At 46.6% G+C, this 23,438-nt stretch overlaps 1 protein-coding gene across 5 annotated transcripts; it reads left to right on the top strand.

The window, feature by feature from the left end:
- Positions 1-88: 88 nt before the first annotated feature.
- Positions 89-21,976, top strand: SPC25 (SPC25 component of NDC80 kinetochore complex). Of its 5 annotated transcripts, none has more exons than XM_029597845.1 (7): positions 89-143; positions 2,787-3,004; positions 3,096-3,161; positions 8,215-8,361; positions 8,610-8,714; positions 12,160-12,258; positions 21,622-21,976. In XM_029597845.1, the coding sequence occupies exons 2-7, from the start codon at positions 2,794-2,796 to the stop codon at positions 21,756-21,758; spliced, it is 765 nt and encodes a 254-aa protein (XP_029453705.1). In that variant the 5' UTR covers positions 89-143; positions 2,787-2,793; the 3' UTR covers positions 21,759-21,976. The 5 variants fall into 5 exon arrangements, with proteins under 5 accessions (XP_029453705.1, XP_029453706.1, XP_029453702.1 ...); XM_029597846.1 differs by lacking the exon at positions 89-143 and adding an exon at positions 490-512; XM_029597842.1 differs by lacking the exon at positions 89-143 and adding an exon at positions 708-1,261.
- Positions 21,977-23,438: the final 1,462 nt, after the last annotated feature.

Genomic DNA, 23,438 nt, shown 5'->3' with positions numbered 1-23,438 from the left:
TAAACTGAATTTTTGCATAAACCACGCCCCTTTTGCAATCGCATGCAGTACTTACTGCATTTTGATAAATCCAGGCCTCAGCTAGATACTTCACTTAGATGCAGCTCCAGCACTGCTCTCTACATCAATGGTGGGGGTGGAAGGTAACTAGAACCAAAAAGTTACTTATAAGGGCCAAGAGTAACATAAGTATGAGAAAAAATAAGTGTGAAAGCTTGCTGGGCAGAATGGATGGGCCGTTTGCTCTTCTGCTGTCGTTTCTATGTAACTTAAGTAGGAATAGTCAGGAAGAAGAGGAGAGGGAACAAACTGGAGGGGAAGAGGGGACTAGAATATGACAGGAAGGGGTTGGAGCAGGGCCAGATTTAAGATGATGATGTGTGTTGCTATGCCTAAATCCGGCCCTGAATTGGGGAAGAGGGAAAATGTATGGATGGGCCAGATTAGAGGCTGGGGAGGAGATAGAAAGAGGGTTGTGTGCATGAACTGCGACTGAGGAAGAACGGGTGAAGGTGAGCTCAGGATTTTCTTTTTTGGGGGGGGAATAACGTGTTGAGTTTAACTCTCGCAATTTGTTTTGCAAAGCTGACATTTATGGCTATAAAAATTACAAATGATAACCCACTTTTATGCTAATAGTTATCTCAGACGTCAGCTAGTTTATTAGGCGTGTCAGCAGCAGCAGCAGCCTTGCTCCCCGGCCAGCGTCAGGCGAGAGCGAGAGCGCCTATCTGACCGATGGCTCCTCCTCCAGCTCCGTGACTCGGCGAGCGATCGCGCAGATAGGCGCTGCCGCGTGATGCCTGAGCTGCGACTGCTCGGAGCCGAAATTCAAATTGCGAGGCGGGCGGATAAACGGTGGCGGCGGCCGTGTTGGCGGGGAGTGGCATTATCGCCTTGACGGGTGGGGGAGAGGCGCCGTAGCAGAGTGAAGGAGCGCTCGGAGCCAGGCTACTGCCCGGGTGGATTGCGCTCGGAGGCCTGGCCAGGAGTAACGGGTGGATTGCGCTCGGAGCCAGGCTACTGCCCGGGTGGATTGCGCTCGGAGGCCTGGCCAGGAGTAACGGGTGGATTGCGCTCGGAGCCAGGCTACTGCCCGGGTGGATTGCGCTCGGAGGCCTGGCCTCCTCGGCACGGACTTTTTTTTTTTTTTTTTAAGAGCCGCCCGGGTTCGCAGCACTGCACAAGGCAAACCGTCTGCTTACATGCACCTCCCCCGAAGAGCTTATAACTCTCAAGCAGCAGCAGCAGGCCTAATGAGGTAACTGGCCTCTTTCTTGCCCGTAGTTTATTGTGGTCCTGCTTCTTGTGGATATTATTATTATTCCTTGAGGCCTGGGAAAGTAAGACTACAAGTCCCTGCATGCAATGGGGTAAACCCAGGACTGATAGGAAACCTGTCGGGTAAGCCTGGAGCCACTTGCGTGATGTTTCTGCATACTGCTGTAAGTTAATGTTTGGTGCTGCTGGCACCTCTCCTGTTGAAGCCGATAGCCACACGCCTTTTGGCTCTGAGGTCTGTTAAGCGGTTCTCGGGAGCCAAACCCCTGCATACTGTCACTTTACTGTACTGGCAATGGCACTCAGCATTTGATCCATTTATATGTCTAGATGGTTAATAATAATGCTTTCAGTTAGAACATGTTTGCATTTGCCTGCAGACCAAAGGACAACACCATATTGCTCCTTTCGTTTTGCATGTAGCCCCTATACCTGATTTAGAGGCAGGCAGACCAGGAGCAGATCAGTCTGAGTACTTTGCTTAAATTCCCCCTAAACTAATGCTGTCATGAAACATAGAAATATGATGGCAGAAAAAGACCATATGCCTATCTAGTCTGCCCATATATCTAATTTATCTAGCCCTTATGATTCCCATTACTCCTTCAAAGATCCCACGTATTTATCCTATATTTCTAATGAAAACATAATTTATTTTTATTTATCTTAAAATATTTCACCCTTGTCCACCAATCTAGGTGGGTTGTGAACTATATTCATAAAAAAGACAGGAGTGGAGTGGCACCTTATAGGCTAATTTAATTAAATCATGTGTTTTGAGGACAGAGTCCACTTCATCAATGTACACAGCTATTAAACACAAGTACTGTGCTGGGTTGCTAAAATTTTTTTACAGCTTGGCTGTTGAGAGATTTAATTCTCCAAAATAATGAATGCTATATACAGCCGTCATCAATTCCGTACTGGAGTGCCAACTTTCACAAGACCTAATTTGTCTAATTAATGAGTGTATCCCTATGACACCATGAAACTACTATACATTTTGAGTTCTATCTTGTCTGCCCAGCAAGGTTTTTTTAGGGTAGTAACAACTGCTGCTTTATTGCAGCAGAGAGAAGTACAGCTTATGCCTTTTTGTTGCTAAATCAGGGAGCTGCATTTCCAGTATAATAAGGATTAATGGATTGTTTCTGTCAGATTCAATGGACAAGCGGACTCTGCTGAATCTTGCGGCTGAGATAGCATTTAAAATCGAATGGAAAATACTTTCAGAGTAATGGAGTTTTTAGAAAGAGATAGCACTTACATGCTATGATGCAGAGATAGCATCCTTGACAGTTGCCTTCCCATTTCACTTGTGAAGATTTTCAACATGGCTTTATGGCATTGCCTGTCAAAGCCTATCCGTAAATATTCTGTAGTGTACTATGTGCAGGAGATTCTGAAAGGCATACAGTTTAGGTCAATGAAGGTGATCTTTTGATATTTTAATTTGTGTTTTATTATGGATCTCTTGGGTAAAACACTGTCAGTTCTGTTTGCAGCAGCACCATGTCCCACCCAAACACAGAAGAGGACCCAAATTCAGATATGCATACAAAGGGTTTTCAAACCGGTTTTCTAAGTCTTTTGACTCCAGAATCCATAAATAAGGCCATGACAGAGTTTCAAACCAGCTTTTCAAACGCTAACAGTGAAGAATGCATACGTCAGATAATGGGGACGAAAGATGCTTACAAGGAGTCCATAAAAACTATTACAGGTGTAGTAGGCCTTTTTTATTGTTATATTATCAAAGTTTTTCAGCCATTTTCTTCACATAATATTTGTGGTGTTTTTTTCTTTAATTCTAGAAATTTTGTCCAGAAAGTACATGGAAGGCCAGCTAATGGTTGAGAAAATTCTTGAATCCCAGAGTGGTATGTCATTGAGTGTGCTAATCTTATACTTCATACTGTAAGTCATATTTTATCAGGCATAATTTAATTTCTGTATTATTAAAGTATCTCTAATGTGAGAAATATTTTGTAACAATGAGATGCTATGATGATCTGTTATGACTCTTAGGCACTGGTGGAAATCCATATTTTTATATTTAGATTATAGTAATTCTAGGTTCCTTAGCAAGAAAAGGGAAACAGGAACTCAAGCTGTATTGTAAAAGTTTTTTAAGAATCGAAAAAAAAAAATAAAGCTTCCTCTTTGTCCTGCCAGTGCAGTCTTCACAGTGGGTTTCATCCCCCTACCAGCAGTGGAAGCAGAGTTCCAGCCTTTTCCCTGAGAGCCCTCTATATAGGCTGGTTCAGCAGGGAAGGAGTCAGTAGTGTTCTGCTTCCAGCAGATGGTAGGTGGAGCTGGTATAGCAGGAGGAATTGGCAGGGGCAACGATCTCCGGGAGATGCCAGGGTCGGGGGATCCTCCCTGGGATGATGGCCCTCCTAGGGTTACTTTTCCCTCTCAGGCGATCAGGCCAATGGCCTTGCATTTCCCAATGGAGGAAAAGAAAAGGAGCAGGAAGTGGCGCATGCGATGGTAAATAAGTAGGCCTTAGAAGCCTAATGCTGCAGATCCGGCCCAAAGCTCTGACCCCCTCCCCCGAGAGGATATGGAGAGGGGGAGGAAGTATCTCACATATGGAGCGCGGTGCATCCCTACTATAGCGGGATCGTACTGCTGCAATTGCCATGATGCCGCAAAGGGGGCTGCGGGAGAATGCAGCGGGGAGAAAGATCTCGCGGTTTGCCTCCCACTAGTTTGCCCAGTGTTATGAACAGCCACAGAACCTCTAATTGTCACAGGGCAGGCACCCGCCCACTTCAGCTGCTTCAGAAGAAGAGGAGGAGGAGGATTTCTCATCCAAATTTATGCTGCTGATGCACAAAGCCTACTATGAAATGAAGGGCAAGCTGACCTGCTCAGGCAGCCTCTCATTGAAAACCCCTTGAAGTAGAGTCCTCCAGGAGAAAGAAATGGAAGCTTGACCCCAGGCGGGGGGGGGGGGGGAGCCCATGTATGTCACAGGAGCAGGCCTCAGATGAACTAGTGGGCTCCTCATAGGCGAACTCCTTGGAGGACGATTTGGGAACAGAACAGGATGACTCTGCCATGAGACTGTTCAGAGAATTAGGAGCACTTGCTCTAAGGGGGTCTCAGGTCCTCAGGCTGACAAAGGATCAGCCTACAGAATCGAGACTGAAAGGCAACCCTATTCTCACAGGCCACAAACATCCCCAGAGATGAGGCTGCATAGTAGAAAAAATATGGAGAAACTGTATGTGATAGACCAGGCAAGGAGAGACAGCCTGCTGTCCCTAGCCAGAGTAGACACCATCCCAGTCAAGGAGGACGTGGCCCTTAGAGACCTGCAGGATAGAAAGATTGAGACCTTGCTCAGGAAAGAATTTAAGGGCGGATTTTAAAAGACTTACGTGCATGAAACCCGGGGGGGTTTACGCACGCTGGGCCAATTTTCAAAGGGCCCAGCCATGCGCGTAAACCCTCGAGACGCGTGTAAGTCCCAGGTTAGTGAAAGGGATGGTCCGGGGGACGGGGCTAGAGGCACCCGGCACAGCGGCCATTTGCCACTGTGCCGGGGGATCACGTGCCGGCACCATGCCGGCGAGCACAACTTGCTCCTGCTCAGAAGCAGGCGCAAAAGGTGTAGGACAAGGAATTTGGGAGGGATAAGGGGAGGGCAGGATAAGGGGAAGGGAGGTTAGGTAGGGGGTTGGGAAGTTCCCTCCCAGTCCGCTGCTTAATTGGAGCAGACTGGGAGGGAACTGGGGAAGGCCTCGATGCGTCGCCGCACGTAAGTGCATATGTTTTCCCCCCTTGCACACGCCGACCTGGCATTTTATAACGTGCATGTGTGTTATAAAATCGCGCGTCTGTGTGCGCGCGCCAGGTTTTAAAATCTACCCCTTATTGTCTGACTGGCACTACAGACAGCAATCTGTGGCCCGTACGCAGCAAGGACCTTGCTTTGTGCACTTCAACAAGTCCCACAAGGTAGTAATGGGAAGGGTTCCCAATCCAGTAACTTAGAAGCAGCCCGAGCAGAGTCCATGGCAGACGCCTTATACAATCTAATTTGAATCGCAGCCAAGCAAACCGCCACAGAGGTAGTGGCCAGGCAGTTTCTATGGCTAAAACAATGGGGCAGCAGACTCTGCGTCAAAAGCTAAGCTGAGTAAGCTCCCTTTCAAGGGGAAATTACTCTTTGGAGAGGATCTGAAAAAATTGAGGAATCTAGAGTCCAAACCCTTGAGGCTGCCAGAAGACAGAAACAGAAGGCAACAGAGAGAGGGCACTAGTAGGCAGTGGCCAGAGATAAGACAGACTAGATAGGACATAGGATATTTATCTAGGCACTTTTATATATGCCAGATTGGGTCAGACCAAGGGTCCATCAAGTCCAGCATCCTGTTTCCAACAGTGGCCAATCCAAGACACAAGTACCTGAACTTGGATTGGCCACTGTTGGAAACAGGAAGCTCCAGTCTCGGGAGCCACAAAGAGGCCTGGTTTTGAGGATATCCACACTGGATATGCATGAGAGAGATTTGCATGCACTGCCTCTATTATATGCAAATTTATCTCATGCATATTCTTTGCTGACATCCTGAAAACCAGGCCTGTTTGTGTCTCTAAAGGACTGAAATTGGCCACCTCTGGACTAGATGGTCAAGGGCCCCAACCTATCAGAGAGGGCAGACAGGGACCCTGGGGTCAGCCCTTTAAAGGCGCCAGACAAAGCTGCAGAGACACTGGTAATAGAGGTCAGCCCCCTAGCAAGAGAGTGCGATGAGTGTGCAGGCCCACTGGGTACTCCCCAGGTTGAAGGCAAGCTGAAGGGGTTTTATGACAAGTGGGCCAGCGAGTCCTCGGCATCCTAAGAGAGGGCTATTACCTGGAGATAAAGGACACCATAAAGGAAGAGTTTATTCTGTCACCATGCAGCAAAGCACAAAGTCAGCCAGTTCAAAACTCTTTGGCCAGGCTGCTGGACCTCCGGGCAATTGTTCCAGTGCCCAGCCAAGAGAGAGGAAGAGGGACATAACCCTATTATTTCATAGTCCCTGAAAAAGATGATTCATGCTGCTCGGTGTTGGACCTCTAAATAGTAAGCCAGGCCCTAAGGATGCCACACTTCAGGATGGAAGCCATGGGGACGGCCAAAGCCATAATAAGAAAAGGCCTGATGGAAGCCTACCTGCATGTACCAATGCAGGAAAGTTTACAGAAGTTTTTCTGTGTTGGATTACCAGTTGCAGGTGCTACCCTTCGGGCGGGCAATGGCACCAAGAACCTTCATGAAGGTGCTGGTGGGGGTGGTAGCAACCTCTGTACGGATTCATCCCTATCTGGACGATTGGCTAACAAAAGCCGATAACTAGCAGGAGGGAACCCTCGCAACCAAAAGTTATTCAACAACTAGAGAAGCTGGGATGAAGAGTGTGAACAAACTCAAAAGTTACTTATGCCCAGACGCTCGGGTATCTGAGAGCTATCTTCGACACAGACACAGAGACGATGTCCCTGCCGGAAGAGAGAAGGCGCAAGCTGCAGCAGAAGGTGGAACCCAGAGCAAGAGCCTACCTGCAGGTTCTAGGGTCAATGGTGGCAGCCAGCGAAGCAGTGCCCTGGGCAAAGGCACACATGAGACTACTGCAGGAGCACCCGTTAGCCAGCGGGGCGAGCCAGAATCTCAAGCAGAGACTGCCGCTGCCAGTCCAAGTAAAAGAAAAGCCTTCAGCGGTGGCAAGTGAGGGACAACCTGATCGAGGCTCCAGTTTAGAACCCGCACGGTGGGTCCTACTGAGAAGAGGCCAGCAGCAGCAGCTGGGGGGGGGGGGGTGCGTACTGCGAGGGACAGGTGAGACGGAGATCCTGGGCACAAAAAGAGAGAGAATTCTCCATAAACAGGCTAGAAACCAAGGTGGACCAGCTTAGCCCTAAATCGCTTCAGAGCAAAGTTGGAGGGGAAACTGGTCGGTGTTCTCTCAGACAGTGCCATGACAGGAGCAATATAATCAGGCAGGGAAGAATCAGGAGTCCACGTGTAGCGTAAGAGATGGGCCGAAGAGCATCTGCGAGAGATCTCAGTGACCGATGTAAGAGGGCCGGACAATGCCCAAGCAGACTTCCTAAGTCGATAAAGACTGGACCCAGGAGAATGGTGATTGTCGTCGGAGAAGTTTCAGCAAATAACAGCTCCTGGGGACTCCCCCAGTGGGACGTGATGGCCAAAAGAAGCAATACCAAGGGAGCCAACCTCTTCAGCAGAAGAGAATGGGGGTCCAGGGGAGTGGCCCAGTGAAGCACTGCTGTACGTCTTCCCCCCCCCTGGCCCATGTTAGGGTACCGAGGGCAGGCGTTTCTGGTGGCACCAGACTGGCTGAGGCAGCCTTGGTACAGAGCTGATAGAAATGAATGGCTCAGGCCAGTTCCAGTGCTCCTGAAGCAGGGAGTCATCAGGATGGAAACCCAGCTCGATTCTCTCTTACGCTGTCACGCTCTGAGCTATTGTATATGAGTATAAATAATTTTTTGTATTTGATCCAGCAGTTTCTTCCTCTTCCCAGTGAGCTTCTAGCTCAGTGGGAGCCAGGGCTGGATCCTGGCACTATGAGCCCTCCTTTCTCAACTACCCAGGGATTTTTTTTCCCTTTTTTTAATATTCCATCCCAATTCATTTTAGCCCAGTCATTGGAACGATATCCTGGGCTGGGAACCGTGAACCAGAGCGCCTTCTGGGATCCTGCAATCGTGGGCTCGAAGTCTGGCCACCAGGTGGCACCACTACCTGATGACAGAGGGTGATGGCAACAAGTCATTTAGCGAGGCCCCCGGCGCTGGTGGCATCTTCTCGGATCTGCTGTCTCTGTGCCGGTCTCGGCTCCTGTGCCACATTTTGGCTTTTTTTCCAGCCCTGGCTAAGTATTAACTTAATGTCTCTCCATGTCACCACAGATTGCCTACTGCAGAGCAAGCGCATTGAAGACCAGCAAGATGAACTGTTAAAAATGGTTGAAAAATTCAAACAGAACAAAGAGCACATGACCGACCTGGTAAAAAGCATCCAGAACCTAAAGGAGGAATCCAGCAGAAAACGGGCAAGTAAGAAGCTTTCCTGTGTACTTGGGTTTCTGAAACATTACTACAGGAGTCATGGTGAGGATGTGGGGCAATTTCAGTTGCCACCACACAGGGGGTTGGGTCCCATTCTGAAAATGGATGATGTTGCTATTTGACGGGGAAAGCAAAGATATCTAGATCTATAGATAGACATTACGTATTTCTATATACTTGTCTACGTGTACACACAGCTTCCCGATGCAAAGTCAATCTCTTTTCTTTTCCATTAGGCATTTTAGCTAATAAAAAAGCCATTAAAAAGCAGCTGAAGGAGCTGGAAAAATCAGCAGTGCTGTTCACAGAGCGACTGGGCATAGAAATCCGGAAGTTGCATGGTAAGTAGCCTTCCTTCATGTTTTTCAGGCTGATCATTTTATTTTGCATGTGAAATGTCTTTGATCAGTGCTAAAGAGTCACTTGTAGGCATTGTTGGTGCATTTGCAGAGGGAATGGACTCAGACCTCTGTGACACTTGTCACTTCTTCTAGGCTGATGTCAGCCCAGGTGGTTTCCTTGGGCATTTCATTCCTTTAGCCTTTCTTAAGGTTCACTTTTAGGTCCATATTTTCATTTTCCTTAGCCTCCAGACAGATGGATTGTTCTGTCCTACCAGCAGACGAAGACACAGTCAAGTTTTATTTATTCTCTTATTCAAACAGCCTATTTAAGGCACCGTGCCACTTGGTCACTCAGTATTTCTCTGTCTCCAGCAGATGGTAGAGGCACCAAATCCTGCAGTCAGTGCTTCTAGTGGAAAACTTGTTTCCAGGCTTGGCCATGTCCTGGCTTGGACTCTCCTCCTGGTGGAGTAGGAATGAGCAGGGGAGGGGTCTGTGATGCTTGGCTTGTTCCTGTTTACTGGGTGGGATGGAGGGGGTTTCTGAAAGCCAGTGGTACTGGCTCCCTCTTTCCATCTTCTTCCTCTCTCCGTCTCCCCAGCTTGGCTGGACCGGTGGATTCTCACAGGAAAGTATTTCTTTAATTATTCTTGCCAGCAGTCTTAAAGTAAAAAAAACCAAAAACCCAAATTTAGCGATTCAGGCAGTGCTGTTCTGAGCGAGAGAGGAAGCAGCAAGCAAGTTAATGTTCTCGTGCAGTACGAGGGGGTTAAGAACATAAGAAATTGCCATGCTGGGTCAGACCAAGGGTCCATCAAGCCCAGCATCCTATTTCCATCAGAGGCCAAACCTGGCAAGTACCCAAAAACTAAGTCTATTCCATGTTACCGTTGCTAGTAATAGCAGTGGCTATTTTCTAAGTCAACTTAATTAATATCTGGTAATGGACTTCTCCAAGAACTTATCCAATCCTTTTTTAAACCCAGCTACACTAACTGCACTAACCACGTCCTCTGGCAATGAATTCCAGAGTTTAATTGTGCGTTGAGTGAAGAAGAACTTTCTCCGATTAGTTTTAAATGTGCCACACGCTAACTTCATGGAGTGCCCCCTAATCTTTCTATTATCCAAAAGAGTAAATAACTGATTCACATCACCCATTCTAGACCTCTCATGATTTTAAACACCTCTATCATATCCCCCCTCAGCCGTCTCTTCTCCAAGCTGAAAAGTCCTAACCTCTTTAGTCTTTCCTCATAGGGGAGCTGTTCCATTCCCCTTATCATTTTGGTCGCCCTTCTCTGTACCTTCTCCATCGCAACTATATCTTTTTGAGATGCGGTGACCAGAACTGTACACAGTATTCAAGGTGCAGTCTCATCATGGAGTGATACAGAGGCATTATGACATTTTCCGTTTTATTCACCATTCCCTTTCTAATAATTCCCAACATTCTGTTTGCTTTTTTGACTGCCACAGCACACTGAACCGACGATTTCAATGTGTTGTCCACTATGTCGCCTAGATCTTTCTTGGGTGGTATTTTTCCCTATATGCATCACCTTGCACTTATCCATATTAAATTTCATCTGCCATTTGGATGCCCAATTTTCCAGTCTCACAAGGTCTTCCTGCAATTTATCACAATCTGCTTGTGATTTGCTACTCTGAACAATTTTGTATCATCTGCAAATTTGATTATCTCACTCGTCGTATTTCTTTCCAGATCATTTATAAATATATTGAAAAGTAAGGGTCCCAATACAGATCCCTGAGGCACTCCACTGCCCACTCCCTTCCACTGAGAAAATTGTCATTTAATCCTACTCTCTTTTTCCTTTTAGCCAGTTTGTAATCCACGAAAGGACATCACCACCTATCCCATGACTTTTTACTTTTCCTAGAAGCCTCTCATGAGGAACTTTATCAAACGCCTTCTGAAAATCCAAGTTCACTACATCTACCGGTTCACCTTTATCCACATGTTTATTAACTCCTTCAAAAAAGTGAAGCAGATTTGTGAGGCAAGACTTGCCTTAGGTAAAGCCATGCTGACTTTGTTCCATTAAACCATGTCTTTCTATATGTTCTGTGATTTTGATGCTTAAAACACTCTCCACTATTTTTCCTGGTACTGAAGTCAGGCCAACTGGTCTGTAGTTTCCTGGATCACCCCTGGAGCCCTTTTTAAATATTGGGGTTACATTTGCTATCCTCCAGTCTTCAGGTACAATGGATGATTTTAATGATAGGTTACAAATTTTTACTAATAGGTCTGAAATTTCATTTTTTAGTTCCTTCAGAACTCTGGGGTGTATACCATCCGGTCCAGGTGATTTACTACTCTTCAGTTTATCAATCAGGCCTACCACATCTTCTAGGTTCACCGTGATTTGGTTCAGTCCATCTGAATCATTACCCATGAAAACCTTCTCCAGAACGGGTATCTCCCCAACAATTGCTGAATTACATATAGATGTGAAAAACTGTATGTTGCCCACATACACACGGTAGTTTAGTCCCAAGCCACTGCGAAGTTTGCATAAAGGTGATATGTACTTGTGAAGGAGGTTGAGAGGGCTGATCCCTGAGGAACACCTGTTATCTCTAAGCATTTGGAAGTGGTGTTTGCCATACTGATTTGTTGTGTTCTACCGGCTGAAAAAGAGTGGAACCATTTTAATTCAAAGAGCCCAAATTCCTCTATACTATTTACCTGTTTTGTGATCAATCATGTCTCATGCAGCTGATTTTTCGAGGAGGTCTAATATATCTTTGTCCCCCATGAAAGCCATGCCAGATTGTGTCTGATAAAGAGTATAAAAGTGTTTCTGTACTTTAGTTTTTCCAGAAACCGAACTCATCTGGATTATGTCAAGAAACTTCTTCCAGCTATTCGGGGAGGTGTTAAATGTATTCTCAATTACCTTTGCCATAAAGGAAAGGGTTAATATCTGTCGCTAGCTGGCAGGAGTCTCAGGGTCAGGGGTGGTTCTATAATGAGGCAGCAAAACCTCCTCCAGAGGCCGCCTCACCCTGCCGCCAAAACACCAAAGGACCTGCACAGACCTCCCCACCCATATGTAGCCAGGGTGGAGGGGCTCCCAGAGTGCCGCGAGCAGATCATGTCCCGCTTGCAGTGAAGATGAAGACCCCAGTGACAGGAGGCGTGTGTGTGTGTGTGTGTAGGAGATTGCAGCCTAGGGTGGGGTGAGAGAGCATGTGTGAGGGTACGGGGGAGGGGAGCATGTGCGAGAGTGCTTGAGTTTGGGTGCCAGAGAGGGGGGGGCGGCACTATCTCATCCCTCGCCTCAGGCAGGGATGAGATCCCCCCCCCCCCCCCCCCACAAGGGTCAGTGGAGTGGTTTTCAGAATGGCCCACACCGAGCCTCAATGTACAAATGTTTAAACATGTGTTTGTTTGTTTTTCCATTCATTTTAGGTGAAAAATTGCAGTTTGTATTCAGATGTATTAATCCCAAAGCTCCTCTCGAGGCTTATACTTTTATCCTCTGCATAAATGAAGGAGGACAGTATGAAGGTACATTACTACTGGTAAATTATGTGAATGAATTGTTTAGTCAGAGGAATCAGCTGGCATATGTACGTGTTAGCTGGCCAGAGATCTGATCACTTTTCTTGTAATTATTTCCCTCAGCAGGCCAACTCTCATCTTTCCCGTCTCAGACTTTTGTGATAACGCGGGGTCTTTAGGGAGCATGCAAGGAGTTCTCTCCACAACAATGGCGGCAGGTGGGCTGAGGGAATGACCAGTGATGGGGTTTCATGCCAGCTTTCACGTGAGGGGACAAGAACCCATTCCAGCATTCCTCTGCATTCATGGGGCATGGAGACAGATCAACTGACTCACTGGTGTCACACTCATGTAGCCCTGCACTAACATCAGCCAGCCAGGAAAATGAGGGCACATTTTGGATGTGAGGAGACATCGGTTGCATTACCTTAAGGTGACCGAATCTTTTCGGAGGACGGATCGGTTCCTTGTGCTTCATGAGAGAGTGAGGAAGGGAGCGGCAGCTTCTCTTGCTACAAGGAGGTGGTTATGGCACCCTCTGTTGATGCGGATAAGCCGCTGCCCAGACAAATTAGGGCTCATTCAACCAGAGCGCACGTGGTGTCTTGGGCGGAGTACAGTTGCTGTCTCCATCTGACATCTGTAGAGTGGCGACCTGGTCTTCATTGCACATCTTCTCCAAGCATTATGGTTTGGGAAGATGCGTCTCTTGCCGGAGTGGTGTTGCAGGGGGTACAGGCAGCCTCCCACCCGGCGAGGAAGTAGCGTTGATACATCCCACTTGTGCGGACTGACCTGCCTGAATGCAAAGAAGGTGAAATTACTTCTTACCTGATAATTTCCTTTCCTCTAGGACAAGCAGCCAATCCACACTCCAGCCCTGTAATATAATGTGCTCTATAGTATTTTCTTTGTCCTGTACAGGGCAAAAGACAGACGTTGAAGGTCAATGTAAATATCCGGGTCGCTGGGGTACCTGTGTGTCTCTTCTTTGCCTCTTCTATTTGTTACATTTCTTTCTCTACTGAATCCAGTGCTTTTCCTCATTGGAAGTGGGGGAAAGAGGCGAATGGTTGGAGGAGGAATTGTAAAGTTTGAGGAGTATTCTGTTGTCCACAGTGGCCAGCTGTGTGGTGCATAAAGCACACAGACTGATAGATGTGATGGGGGAGCCTTTCTGTGTTAAGCTGTGAATTGTTTCTGCTTGCTCCCTACTCTTATACAGGCTGAGCGCACTGTTAGCCCCTGTTTGGCTGTGCATTTTCGACGCACTATTTTTACCCCTTACACAGTAAGGGGTAATAGCACATGGAAAACACGCGGCCAACCCCCCTGAAAATAATAGCGCCCGCAACATGCAAATGCATGTTCATGAGCCTATTAGTCCCACGAGATACAGAAAATAAAATGTGCAGCCAAGCCGCACATTTTACTTTCAGAAATTAACGCCTGCCAAAAGCAGGAGTTAAATTTCAGCCAGTACCGGGAAAGTGTAGAGAAAAGCAGAAAAAACTGCTTTTCTGTCACCCTCTGACTTAATATCATACCAATATTAAGTCGGAGGCCCCAAAAGTTAAAAAAAAATTTTAAATCGGCCCGCGGGTTGGAAGACAGATGCTCAATTTAGCCGGCGTCCGTTTTCCGAACCTGTGGCTGTGAGCGGGTTTGAGAACAGACGCCGGTAAAATTGAGCATCAGCTGTCAAACTCACTAACAGCTGCTGCTCCTGTCAAAAAGGAGGCGCTAGGGATGCGCTAGTGTCCCTAGTGCCTCCTTTTACCGCAGGCGCTCGCCGGCTCTCCCGCTCTCTCTCTCTCCTGTATCGACCCGATAGTAAATAGTGCTGATTTCCTGTTTTGCTTGGTGATTCTGTGAAAGCACGTGGCAAGGTCTGGCATACTATACAATGCAGGCATTGCATTTAGACAGTTTTCACATACTATAAGCAGGAGGGTAAAAATAAGTTTGTATAATCTCATAATTGTAAAAATTATTGGAAATACAGTAAATAGTAAGATAATGGCTGTACCAGAAAAATTAAAACAGCGAAGCCAGGAAGTGAAACAAAGATGAGACAAGGAGGTGGAAGGAGGGCGTGTCATTGTGTGTCACCACTAATGAGAGGGAGAGAGACAGGTTCGGAAAACATGGAGAACTTTGTGACCCAAAGGAGGCAGTACTGGGGACAGGCTGGCACACCCAGTAATCATAAAGAGCTAGTTAACCCGAACACAGGCTTGTGCATGGAAGCCTTCCCAGCGCTGCCCACAATCCCCATCCTTGTGCAGTGACTGACCGGACAGCCTTTTCAGGAAAGTACACTGCCACTGATTGTACATTTAGCTTTGCTTTTATATGCTTTTTCTACTTAAATTCTTTTATAATCTGTCTGATTATTGCTAAGAGAAAATATAATCACCTTTACTATATCATTACTTTCTCGGAGTATTTCTAGTTATTTAGAAATATATTACAGCAGGAGAGGAAAAGGGGGGAGGGTAGTAATGATGTGATCAGTTCTTCTAAGCAGACATGTTAGTAACTGGAAGTGTTCACACCGGAACCCCTCAGCACAAGTACGAATTGGGCAAAAACCGGCGGATCCTTGAACCTGTGTGCGCTACACCGCTGACTGTGCAGTGCTATGTGAATGTGAGATACAGCAAATCAGTTGATCGGTCTCCATCTGGTGTGGACTGGCCTGTCTGTCCTAGAGGAAAGCAAAGTTGCTTACCTTGTAATAGATGTTATCCTAGGACAGCAGGATGTAGTTCTCACATATAGGGATGATGTCACTGGACGGAGCCCTATCACGGAAAACTTTCTGTCAGTTTCTAGAAAATCTGACTGGCACACTGAGCATGCCCAGCATGCCATAATTCCCTGATCCACAGGGGTCTCCCTTCAGTCTCGTTTGTAGCACTAAGCTTTAGCCAAAAATAAAATAATAAAACATATCGGACCCAACTCCGCGGAGTGGCGGGTGGGTTTCGTGAGGACTACATCCTCCTGTCCTGGGATAACACCTATTACAAGAGAAGCAATTTTGCTTTATCCCAGGGCAAGCAAGGATGCTAGTCCTCACATATGGGTGATTAGCAAGCTACGGCTGAATCATTGTGTAATGGACCAACAGGAAACAACTTGTGCAACAGGCACAATAACTGGTGAACTGTTGGAAAAAACAAATGAAGCAGCCTAAAATCACAGCAGGTTGGATGCAGAAGGAGTTGGGATTATGTTGGAAACAAGTTCTTTATGACAGATTGTCCATAGGCTGAATCCTGTCTTCCTTCCTTGTCCAAACAGTAATGAGCTGCAAAGATGTGAAGAGAACTCTGTTGCAGCTTTACATATATCGGCTATTGGCACTGAACGATAGTGTGCTACTGAGGTTGACATTGCTCGTACTGAGTGCACCTTTACTCGCCCTTGGAGAGGAAGGCCTGCTTTTTCATAGCAGAACTGTATACAATCTGCAAGCCAGTTGGAGAGAGTTTGCTTGCCCACTGCTTTACCCGGTTTGTTTGGATCAAAAGAAACAGAGTTGGGTGGACTTCCTATGGACTGCAATGCGATCCAAGTAATATGCAAGTGCACGTTTACAGTCCAAGGTGTGCAAAACCATCTCACCTTGGTGAGAGTGAGGTCTTGGGAAGAATGTGGGTGAGACTATGGATTGATTCAAATGGAATTCCGTAACTACCTTGGGAAGGAATTTTGGGTGTGTACGGAGTACCACTCAATCATGTAGGAATTTTGTATAGGGTGAGAATGTGATGAGTGCTTGTAACTCACTAACCCTTCTAGCAGATGTAATGGCTATTAGGAAGGTAGACTTCCATGTAAGAAACTTAATATCGCAGGAATTCATGGGTTCAAAAGGAGAACGCATGAGCCTTGTTAGAACTACATTAAGGTCCCATTCTGTGACTAGTGGATGTATAGGGGGTTTAAGATGAATTAAACCTCTCATAAATCTAATAACAAGGGGTTGCACTGATTTCTGTGCATCCCCTATTGTATGATGGTAAGCTGAGATAGCACCTAGGTGTACCCTTACTGACTAGGTCTGTAGACCTGAGTCTGAAAGGTGCCAAAGATAGTCTAATAAAGATGATGTGGGGCAGGAAAAAGTGTCAATACCTTTCTGTGCACACCATGTGGTGAATCTTGTACACTTAGAACGATAGTTTTTTCGTGTGGAAGGTTTACGTGAAGCTACAAGCACTTGAGAGACAGTTGAAAGATTGAGTGGTTGCAAGATCAAGCTTTCAACATCCAGGCCATTAGAGATAGGGATTGAAGGTTGGGATGGCACAACCTGCCCAGATCCTGAGTTATGAGAGTGGGTGCTGTGCCCAGGCAAATTGGTTCCTTGATCAAGAGATCGAGGAGTATGGGAAACCATATTTGTCGAGGCCAATACGGGGCTATGAGTATCATGGACCCCTTGTCTTGTTGTAGCTTCACTAGAGTCTTGGTTATTAGCGGTATCGGGGGATACGCATATAAAAGGCCTGAATTCCAGGGGCAAGCAAAGGCGTCCCTGCCAAACTTGTTGGTCTGATGGTATATGGAGCAGAATTTGTCTATTTTGTGATTCAGTTCAGATGCAAAGAGGTCCACTGTTGGTTGACCCCCAACACTGAAATATCCTGGTCGCTACGAAGGGATCCAGGGACCACTCGTGAGGATGGAACTGATGACTGAGGCAGTCTGCAATGACGACATGTATGCCTGCTAGATAAGTGGCCCGGAGAAACATTGAATGTGTCAGGGCCCAGTCCCAAATATGTGCTGCTTCTTGACAAAGGAGATACGAGCCTGTACCGCCTTGTTTGTGCAGGTACCACATGGCTACTGTGTTGTCTATCTGTATCAGAACAGTCTTGTGGGAAAGGCAGTCCTTGAACAAATGTAGCGCATAACGTATAGCTCGAAGCTCTAGGAAATTGATTTGAAATGTTGCTTCGAGTTTCATCCAAGTACCTTGAGTTTGGAGATTTCCTATGTGCGCTCCCCACCCTAAAGTGGATGCATCGGTAGTCAGTTACTTGCGAAATTGGCTGTTGGAAGAGTAGGCCTGTAAGCAAGTTGTTGGTGTTCGCCCACCAGAGGAGAGAGGAATGTAGTTGTTGAGTTTTTTGAATTGGAGGAGACAGTGGTTGAATGGCTTGTATCCACTGTGCCCTCAACATCCATTGAATGATCCTCATGGCTAATCTGACCATAGGAGTGACATGAACTGTGGAGGCCATGTGGCCGAGCAGAGTTAGGAACTGATGGGCTGTCGCATGTGTCTTTGTGCATAGAGATTTCGCTAATGAGGAGAGTGTCTCTGCCCGGTCTTTTGGAAGGAAAGCTCTTGACGTTATGGTGTTTAATTCTGCTCCGATGAATTGCAATAGGCGAGATAGTATGAAATGGGATTTCTGGTAGTTGATTAGGAATCCCAACGAATGGAGTAGGTAGATTGTGAGCTTGAGAGAGTTGAGAGCTCCTTGTCTTGACTGGCTTCTGATGAGCCAGTTGTCCAGGTAGGGAAAAATGTGTACACTTTGCTTGTGTAACTGGGCCGCTGCCACCTCCAGGCACTTTGTGAACACTTGAGGCGCTGAGGCAAGCCCGAATGGTAGAACTCTGTACTGCAAATGCTGATGCCCCACCACAAAGCATAGATACTTGCGATGAGGAGGGAATATTGGAATGTGAGCATAAGCCATTCCCCCTGATCTCAGACAGGAACCATGCTTACCAACATTTAGAAAAAGGCTTAAGACTTGGTTGTTTAAACAAGCCTTTCCCGAACCTAACTGAAGCACCACAACAACTATTGAGAGACCCTCAGCACTATGTAAATAATTGCTCATCCTACTGTTAAGCTACCCTAGCTTTGTTGTCTTCTTCCCCCAGTTCTAGCACCCTTGTTTTATTGTAACTTTTTTGCTCTTCTTCACTTGTTAAATGTTCAAGCCATTTACACCCCTTGTTAATTGTAAACCAGCATGATGTGATTGTATAATGAATGCCGGTATAGAAAAGCTCTAAATAAAAAGCATCTTGAAGATCCAGAGAACAGAGCCAATCTCCCATTTGAAGTAGAGGTAGCATGGTTCCTAAGGATACCATTCTGAATTTTTCTTTCCGCAGGAATTAGTTGAGTTTCCAGAGGTCTAATATGGGCCGTAGACCTCCTGTTTTCTTTGGAATGAGGAAATATATCGGGAGTAGAATCCCTTGCCCTGCTGAGGTCGGGGAACTGGTTCCACGGCCCTGGCTCTCAGAAGGGTGGACGATTCTTTTTGTAGAAGCGTGGAATGATTTTGAGTTGTCCAAAACGATCTGGGTGGAGCATCGTTTGGTACAGTTAGAAAGTCCAGATGGTAACCGTGAGATATGATTGAGAGTACCCATTGGTTGGTGGTGATGTGCAACCAATTTTGATGAAAAAAGGCTATTCGACCAGAAAGGCTTCTGTTCTCTGGGGAGATTTCAAAACCCCAAGGCCGGGCCTGTCTTGGGTGGAGGCTGGGCCATAGGAGCTCTTGGTTGTCTGACTTGGGCTCTTTGCACAAGCCTTGATGACCTACCGTGGGGTGCTGGAGGATAGTATCTCTGTGGTCTGTAATACGGCTTTTTCAGTTCTTTCCTGGGAGGTCTGTGTGCAGAGGACTGTGATTCTGCTGGAAAAGAGGAAAGCTGACGTAGAGTTTCCGAGTGCTCCTTGAGCTGTGATACAGCTTCACGTACCTTGTCTCCAAAGAGATTATCTCCAGTACAAGGGAGGTCTGTGAGCTTTTCTTGTATCTCTGATCTAAGGTCTGAGGCCTTCAACCAGGCCCATCTGCGAGCACTAATACCCGTTGCAGCCTTCCTGGATGATGTTTCAAAACTGTCATAGGCTGCACGGACCTCATGCTTTCCAGCTTCCAGGCCTTTGAAAATGATATTAAAAGAATCCTGGAACTGTTGTGGGAGTGAGTCAGATAGCTCTTGCAGCTGTTTCCATAGATTACGCTGGTATTGTCATTATAAAGCTGGTATGACGCAATTTTGGAAACCAGCATTGAGCCTTGGAACATCTTTCATCCAATGGTGTCTAAAAATCTGTGCTCCTTCCCAGGAGGAGTAGATGAATGTGGCTTGATTCTTTTAGATTTCGTTTGGGCCGATTCCATCACCACAGATTGGTGGGGAAGCTGAGGCTTCTGAAACCCTGGAATGTGCTGTACCAAATAGGTGGCATCAGTCCATTTATTGACAGGTGGTATGGTACAAGGGTGTTCCTATAACCTGTGTTGGAGGTCCACGAGCACCTCATGCACCCGGTATTGCAAGAACTTCTTTTGGTGGATCCACAAATTGTAAAACTTCTAGAGTTTTTTTTTTTGTCTGGTATCTTCCTCAGTCACTAACTGGAAAGGTATGGTATCAGCCATCTCTTTAACAAAAGTAGAAAAAGAGAGGTCCTCTGGAGGGGACCTTCTCCTTTCCTCCGGAAGCGAGGGATCTGATAGGACGTCATCCGATGAAGTATTGGTGCCTGCATTATCCCAGGTGTCTGAGGAGGGTCGAAGCGGAGGAGTTGAAGGAAGATGGAAAGATGGCATTGACTGTTTCATCGGTGGCCTCGATGGGATTAATGGAGAGAGAGAAGGTTTGGGATGAGAAACTCCCGATGGACCTGGTGTTGGTTCAGGCATCGGCAAAGTCTTCGATATATCTTCATCTGTGGGCCGTGGCATCAGAGTGTCTAATGGCTGCACCGGTATGGCACCGATAAGAGTATCCAACTTGGCAAGTATTGGCACCAACAGCGACAGATCCAGCATCGGTGATGGTCTCAGAGCCAGTGATGTAATTGGTGTCGGCAATGGAATCTGCGCCGGTGAAGGAATCTGCATTGAAGGTGGAATCGGCGCCGGTGCTGGCATCGAAGGTAGCTCTCGGATAGCATCTCGAACCACCTGGCGTATATATACATCCAGTTCCGCCCTTATAACTGGTGAATTCAGAGCAGCTATAGGGGGTGGCAGTGAGGGCGAAACCGGCCGTTCCACAGGTCCCTGTGGTGGCACGATACCCGGCACCGATGTCGGTGGGGATTGCCTGGGAGTCATAGGCCTCGAGGGCATCGATGACTCATCCATCCGAGGTTTCTTAGGAGTTGGTTCGATAGGCATCGAAGGAACTCTGGGCATCGTGTCAGAATCTGGATCCAGAGGTCTTTGCTGATGTTTCATTTGATGCTTGGCGCTCTTTTTCTCGATTTATCAAGGTTGACTTTATAGACAACCGAGAAGGAGTCGGTGATGGTCGGTCACTGGCTTCGTCCGGACGACGTTGTTTTCAATACCAATTTTTTTACCGCTCTAGCTGGAGACTATTGCTTTGAAGTCTACAGCAGCAATTGAAGATGGAAAAGATGCTCCATCTTCTCCATACGAGCTCGTCTGTCCTTCAGTGTCGTTTCGAGCATGTTGATATGTCGTGTTTCTTGCCTAGACATAGCACACATTCAGTGTGCGGGTCCGTTATGGACATAGTGCGAGTACAATTCGGGCATTTTTTAAATCCGGTAGCCATGTTGAAGGCCGGACAGCCGTCATCTACCTTCTGACTGGAAATTTTAGTGAACGGTATCGACCGGAAAAATTTTTACTCACCGGTGGTGGAAAAAAGGGAGACCCCCCCCTACGGTGGGATAACTTTTTCCAAGTGTGAATTTACCACACAGGGCTCCTTATCCGTGAAGCTAATAGCAGCGAGGAAAAAAGAAGACTGAAGGGAGACCCCTGTGGATCAGGGAATTATGGCATGCTCGGTGCACCAGTCAAAAGTTTCTAGAAACACTGACCAAAGTTTTCCGTGATAGGGCTCCGTCCAGTGACGTCACCCCTATATGCGGGGACTAGCATCCTGCTTGTCCCGGGATAAAGGAAATGATCAGGTAAGTAGTAATTTCACCTTCAGTTTCCACTGGTGGGATTAACTCTGGAACCAGTTCTGCACATTAACTATGTGTCCTGTGGAACTTGATTCCTAAATCACATGTGCAGAGTAGGACTCCGGTTTCTCAAGAGCCCTTAAAGCTAACCTACAGTATTTCATCTATGACAAATGTAAAACTATGTGTCCCCAGTGGTTAGGGGAAGAGCTGACATATAAACAAACCCACAATGTGTGTCCCTCATTCCAAAGCAGGGAAATAGAGGTTTCAGCCTCCTTGGAGATTTTCCTTACAGGCCATTTTTAGGTAGGTAGATATGAAAGGCAGAGACCCCAGCAGTGGGAGGAGGGGAAGCTGGTATGGGGATAGGCTCCTCTCTACCTATTGCACTAACCGTTTTCTTCCTTGCCTTGTAGTGCTGTCATGTGATCCTCCCTTGGAATGTACTTCTGAACTGCAGCAGAAAGTGCAGGAAACCAACAACTTTTCAGCATTTCTTGCTAACTTCAGAAAAGCTTTCACCGTGTTAGCTTCCAACGCAAAAGAGATGTGAAATGCTGAGACAACTTTTGTCTGTCTTTATATCTGTCTGGTCTTCATTTGTATATTTTAATATTGTACACATTTACTTCTTTTATATTTTTATATGCATCATTTCAGTGCTTAGAATAAAATGAGATGTTGATGTGATTAGTGTGAATGCAGTTTTTGGTAATGAATTGTGGAATACAAGTACTTGTAAGTAAATTAAAAAAAAAAATGTTAAACAGATGTGGGTTTTCTGGAAAGCATTCCTCTATAATTGTTTTTCTCATTTGTGTAAATGTTTTTTTCAGAAAACAGGCAGATTTTCATTCTTCCCTAAATGCGGTTGTGATTGGTGTTGGCATCTTGTTTGATCTACATCTCTAAAACTAACTCTGGCTACAGTGCTCTCTGGGGTCAATGTTGATGTGGCTGTTGCTATGCACTGCTGAATGGCAGTTGCAGGGTCTGGGCTGGCTGTGCTGCTGCTGCTAGAGGCAGACTTTGACCTGCTCTTTTAAACCTCTTTAGCTTTCCTGCAGTTTCCACTTCACCCTCCCTTACATTTATATGATTCACTGCTCCCTGTCACACAATGGGCTTTCTACTCATTCAGTTTAAATACTCAGACTGCCCTTTGGAATTTTACAATCCCTCCCAAGAGATGTTAAAAGTATTACAAACTTGCAGATGTCATTGTTGAATGCTCTCCAGTCTGTACAAGTTCACAAACCCCCCCACCTCAACATCATCGTTCCCTCTAATCTACTCTTAACTTCTAGCTATTCTGTTACTGCCCACCATATTAATTTCCCATGCTGAAGCTCAGTTTTTCAGGTGGTCAAGTAATTGAACTGAAATACATGTTCCTGTTCATACCCCAGATCAGTCCAGACAAGTGGGTTTTACATCTCTACCAGCAGATGGAGGCAGAGGACAAAAACTTTGAGGCAGTGCTTCCTATACGAGCGGCCACCTGCAGTCCCTCAGTAATTCTGGCTTTAGCAGATGCTAGAGGTGCAAACCTGCAGTCTGACTTAGGAAAATAAAGTTTTAGGTTAGATTTAGAGAGGAGAAAAGGTTTGAGGAGATGCTCCCTGAGGCATTTGGACCATCCCTCAGGTTGAGCCAGGCAAGCGGGGGGGGGGGGGGGGGGAGAGCAGCTTTGACCCGCAGCATCCAGGGGTACTGGTTCCCTCTTTCCTCCTGAGGTTTTCTCCAGCAACAGGGAAGTATTTATTCTGGCTAGGTTTTATACTTTGGTGGCTGCTGTGTCTTTAAAAAGAAAAAAAAAAGAGAGGGGAGATAGCGGCTGGCCATTGGACTGTGTGGGCACATAGCTGGCCTTCGGGGGGGAGAGGCTGAGTGCTTGCGACTGCCAGAGTGTCAGGGCAGTGTTTTCAGTGCTGGTGGAGCAGTGGGCTTGGCTGCTAATTTTCGTCATTTGCATTTGGCTTAATTCAGTTGCACATGCTGGGAATGTTCTATTGGAGGGGAAGGACCTTCTGAGGGAGCTTCAGGTGTAAGAAGGGCTACTCACTCCCTAGGTCCTGTTGGGGAAACCCCAGGTGGGTTTTGTAGCCTGGCAGGCAGGATAAAGGCACACAGCAAAATACAAGCAGTCTCTCGGGAGCCATGGGATTCCTCTCCCCAGCTTTCACCTGGGTTGGAGGATCAGCAGGAGGAGGTTCAGGCTGAGGGACTTGTA

Source organism: Rhinatrema bivittatum, chromosome 4 (assembly GCF_901001135.1).
Source record: "Rhinatrema bivittatum chromosome 4, aRhiBiv1.1, whole genome shotgun sequence".
Classification (NCBI taxonomy): Eukaryota; Metazoa; Chordata; class Amphibia; order Gymnophiona; family Rhinatrematidae; genus Rhinatrema; species Rhinatrema bivittatum.
Note: the sequence above shows the minus strand (reverse complement) of the source record. Positions and strands in the feature narration are given on the sequence as shown.

What these genes read in the sequence shown, in the direction of transcription:
- SPC25 (XM_029597842.1), top strand. Translation starts at nt 1,206, where the DNA reads ATGCACCTCCCCCGAAGAGCTTATAACTCTCAAGCAGCAGCAGCAGGC. An exon ending in GTCCATAAAAACTATTACAG is followed by an intron (nt 3,005 to 3,095) that starts GTGTAGTAGGCC and finishes CTTTAATTCTAG; the next exon opens with AAATTTTGTCCAGAAAGTAC. An exon ending in ATCCAGCAGAAAACGGGCAA is followed by an intron (nt 8,362 to 8,609) that starts GTAAGAAGCTTT and finishes CTTTTCCATTAG; the next exon opens with GCATTTTAGCTAATAAAAAA.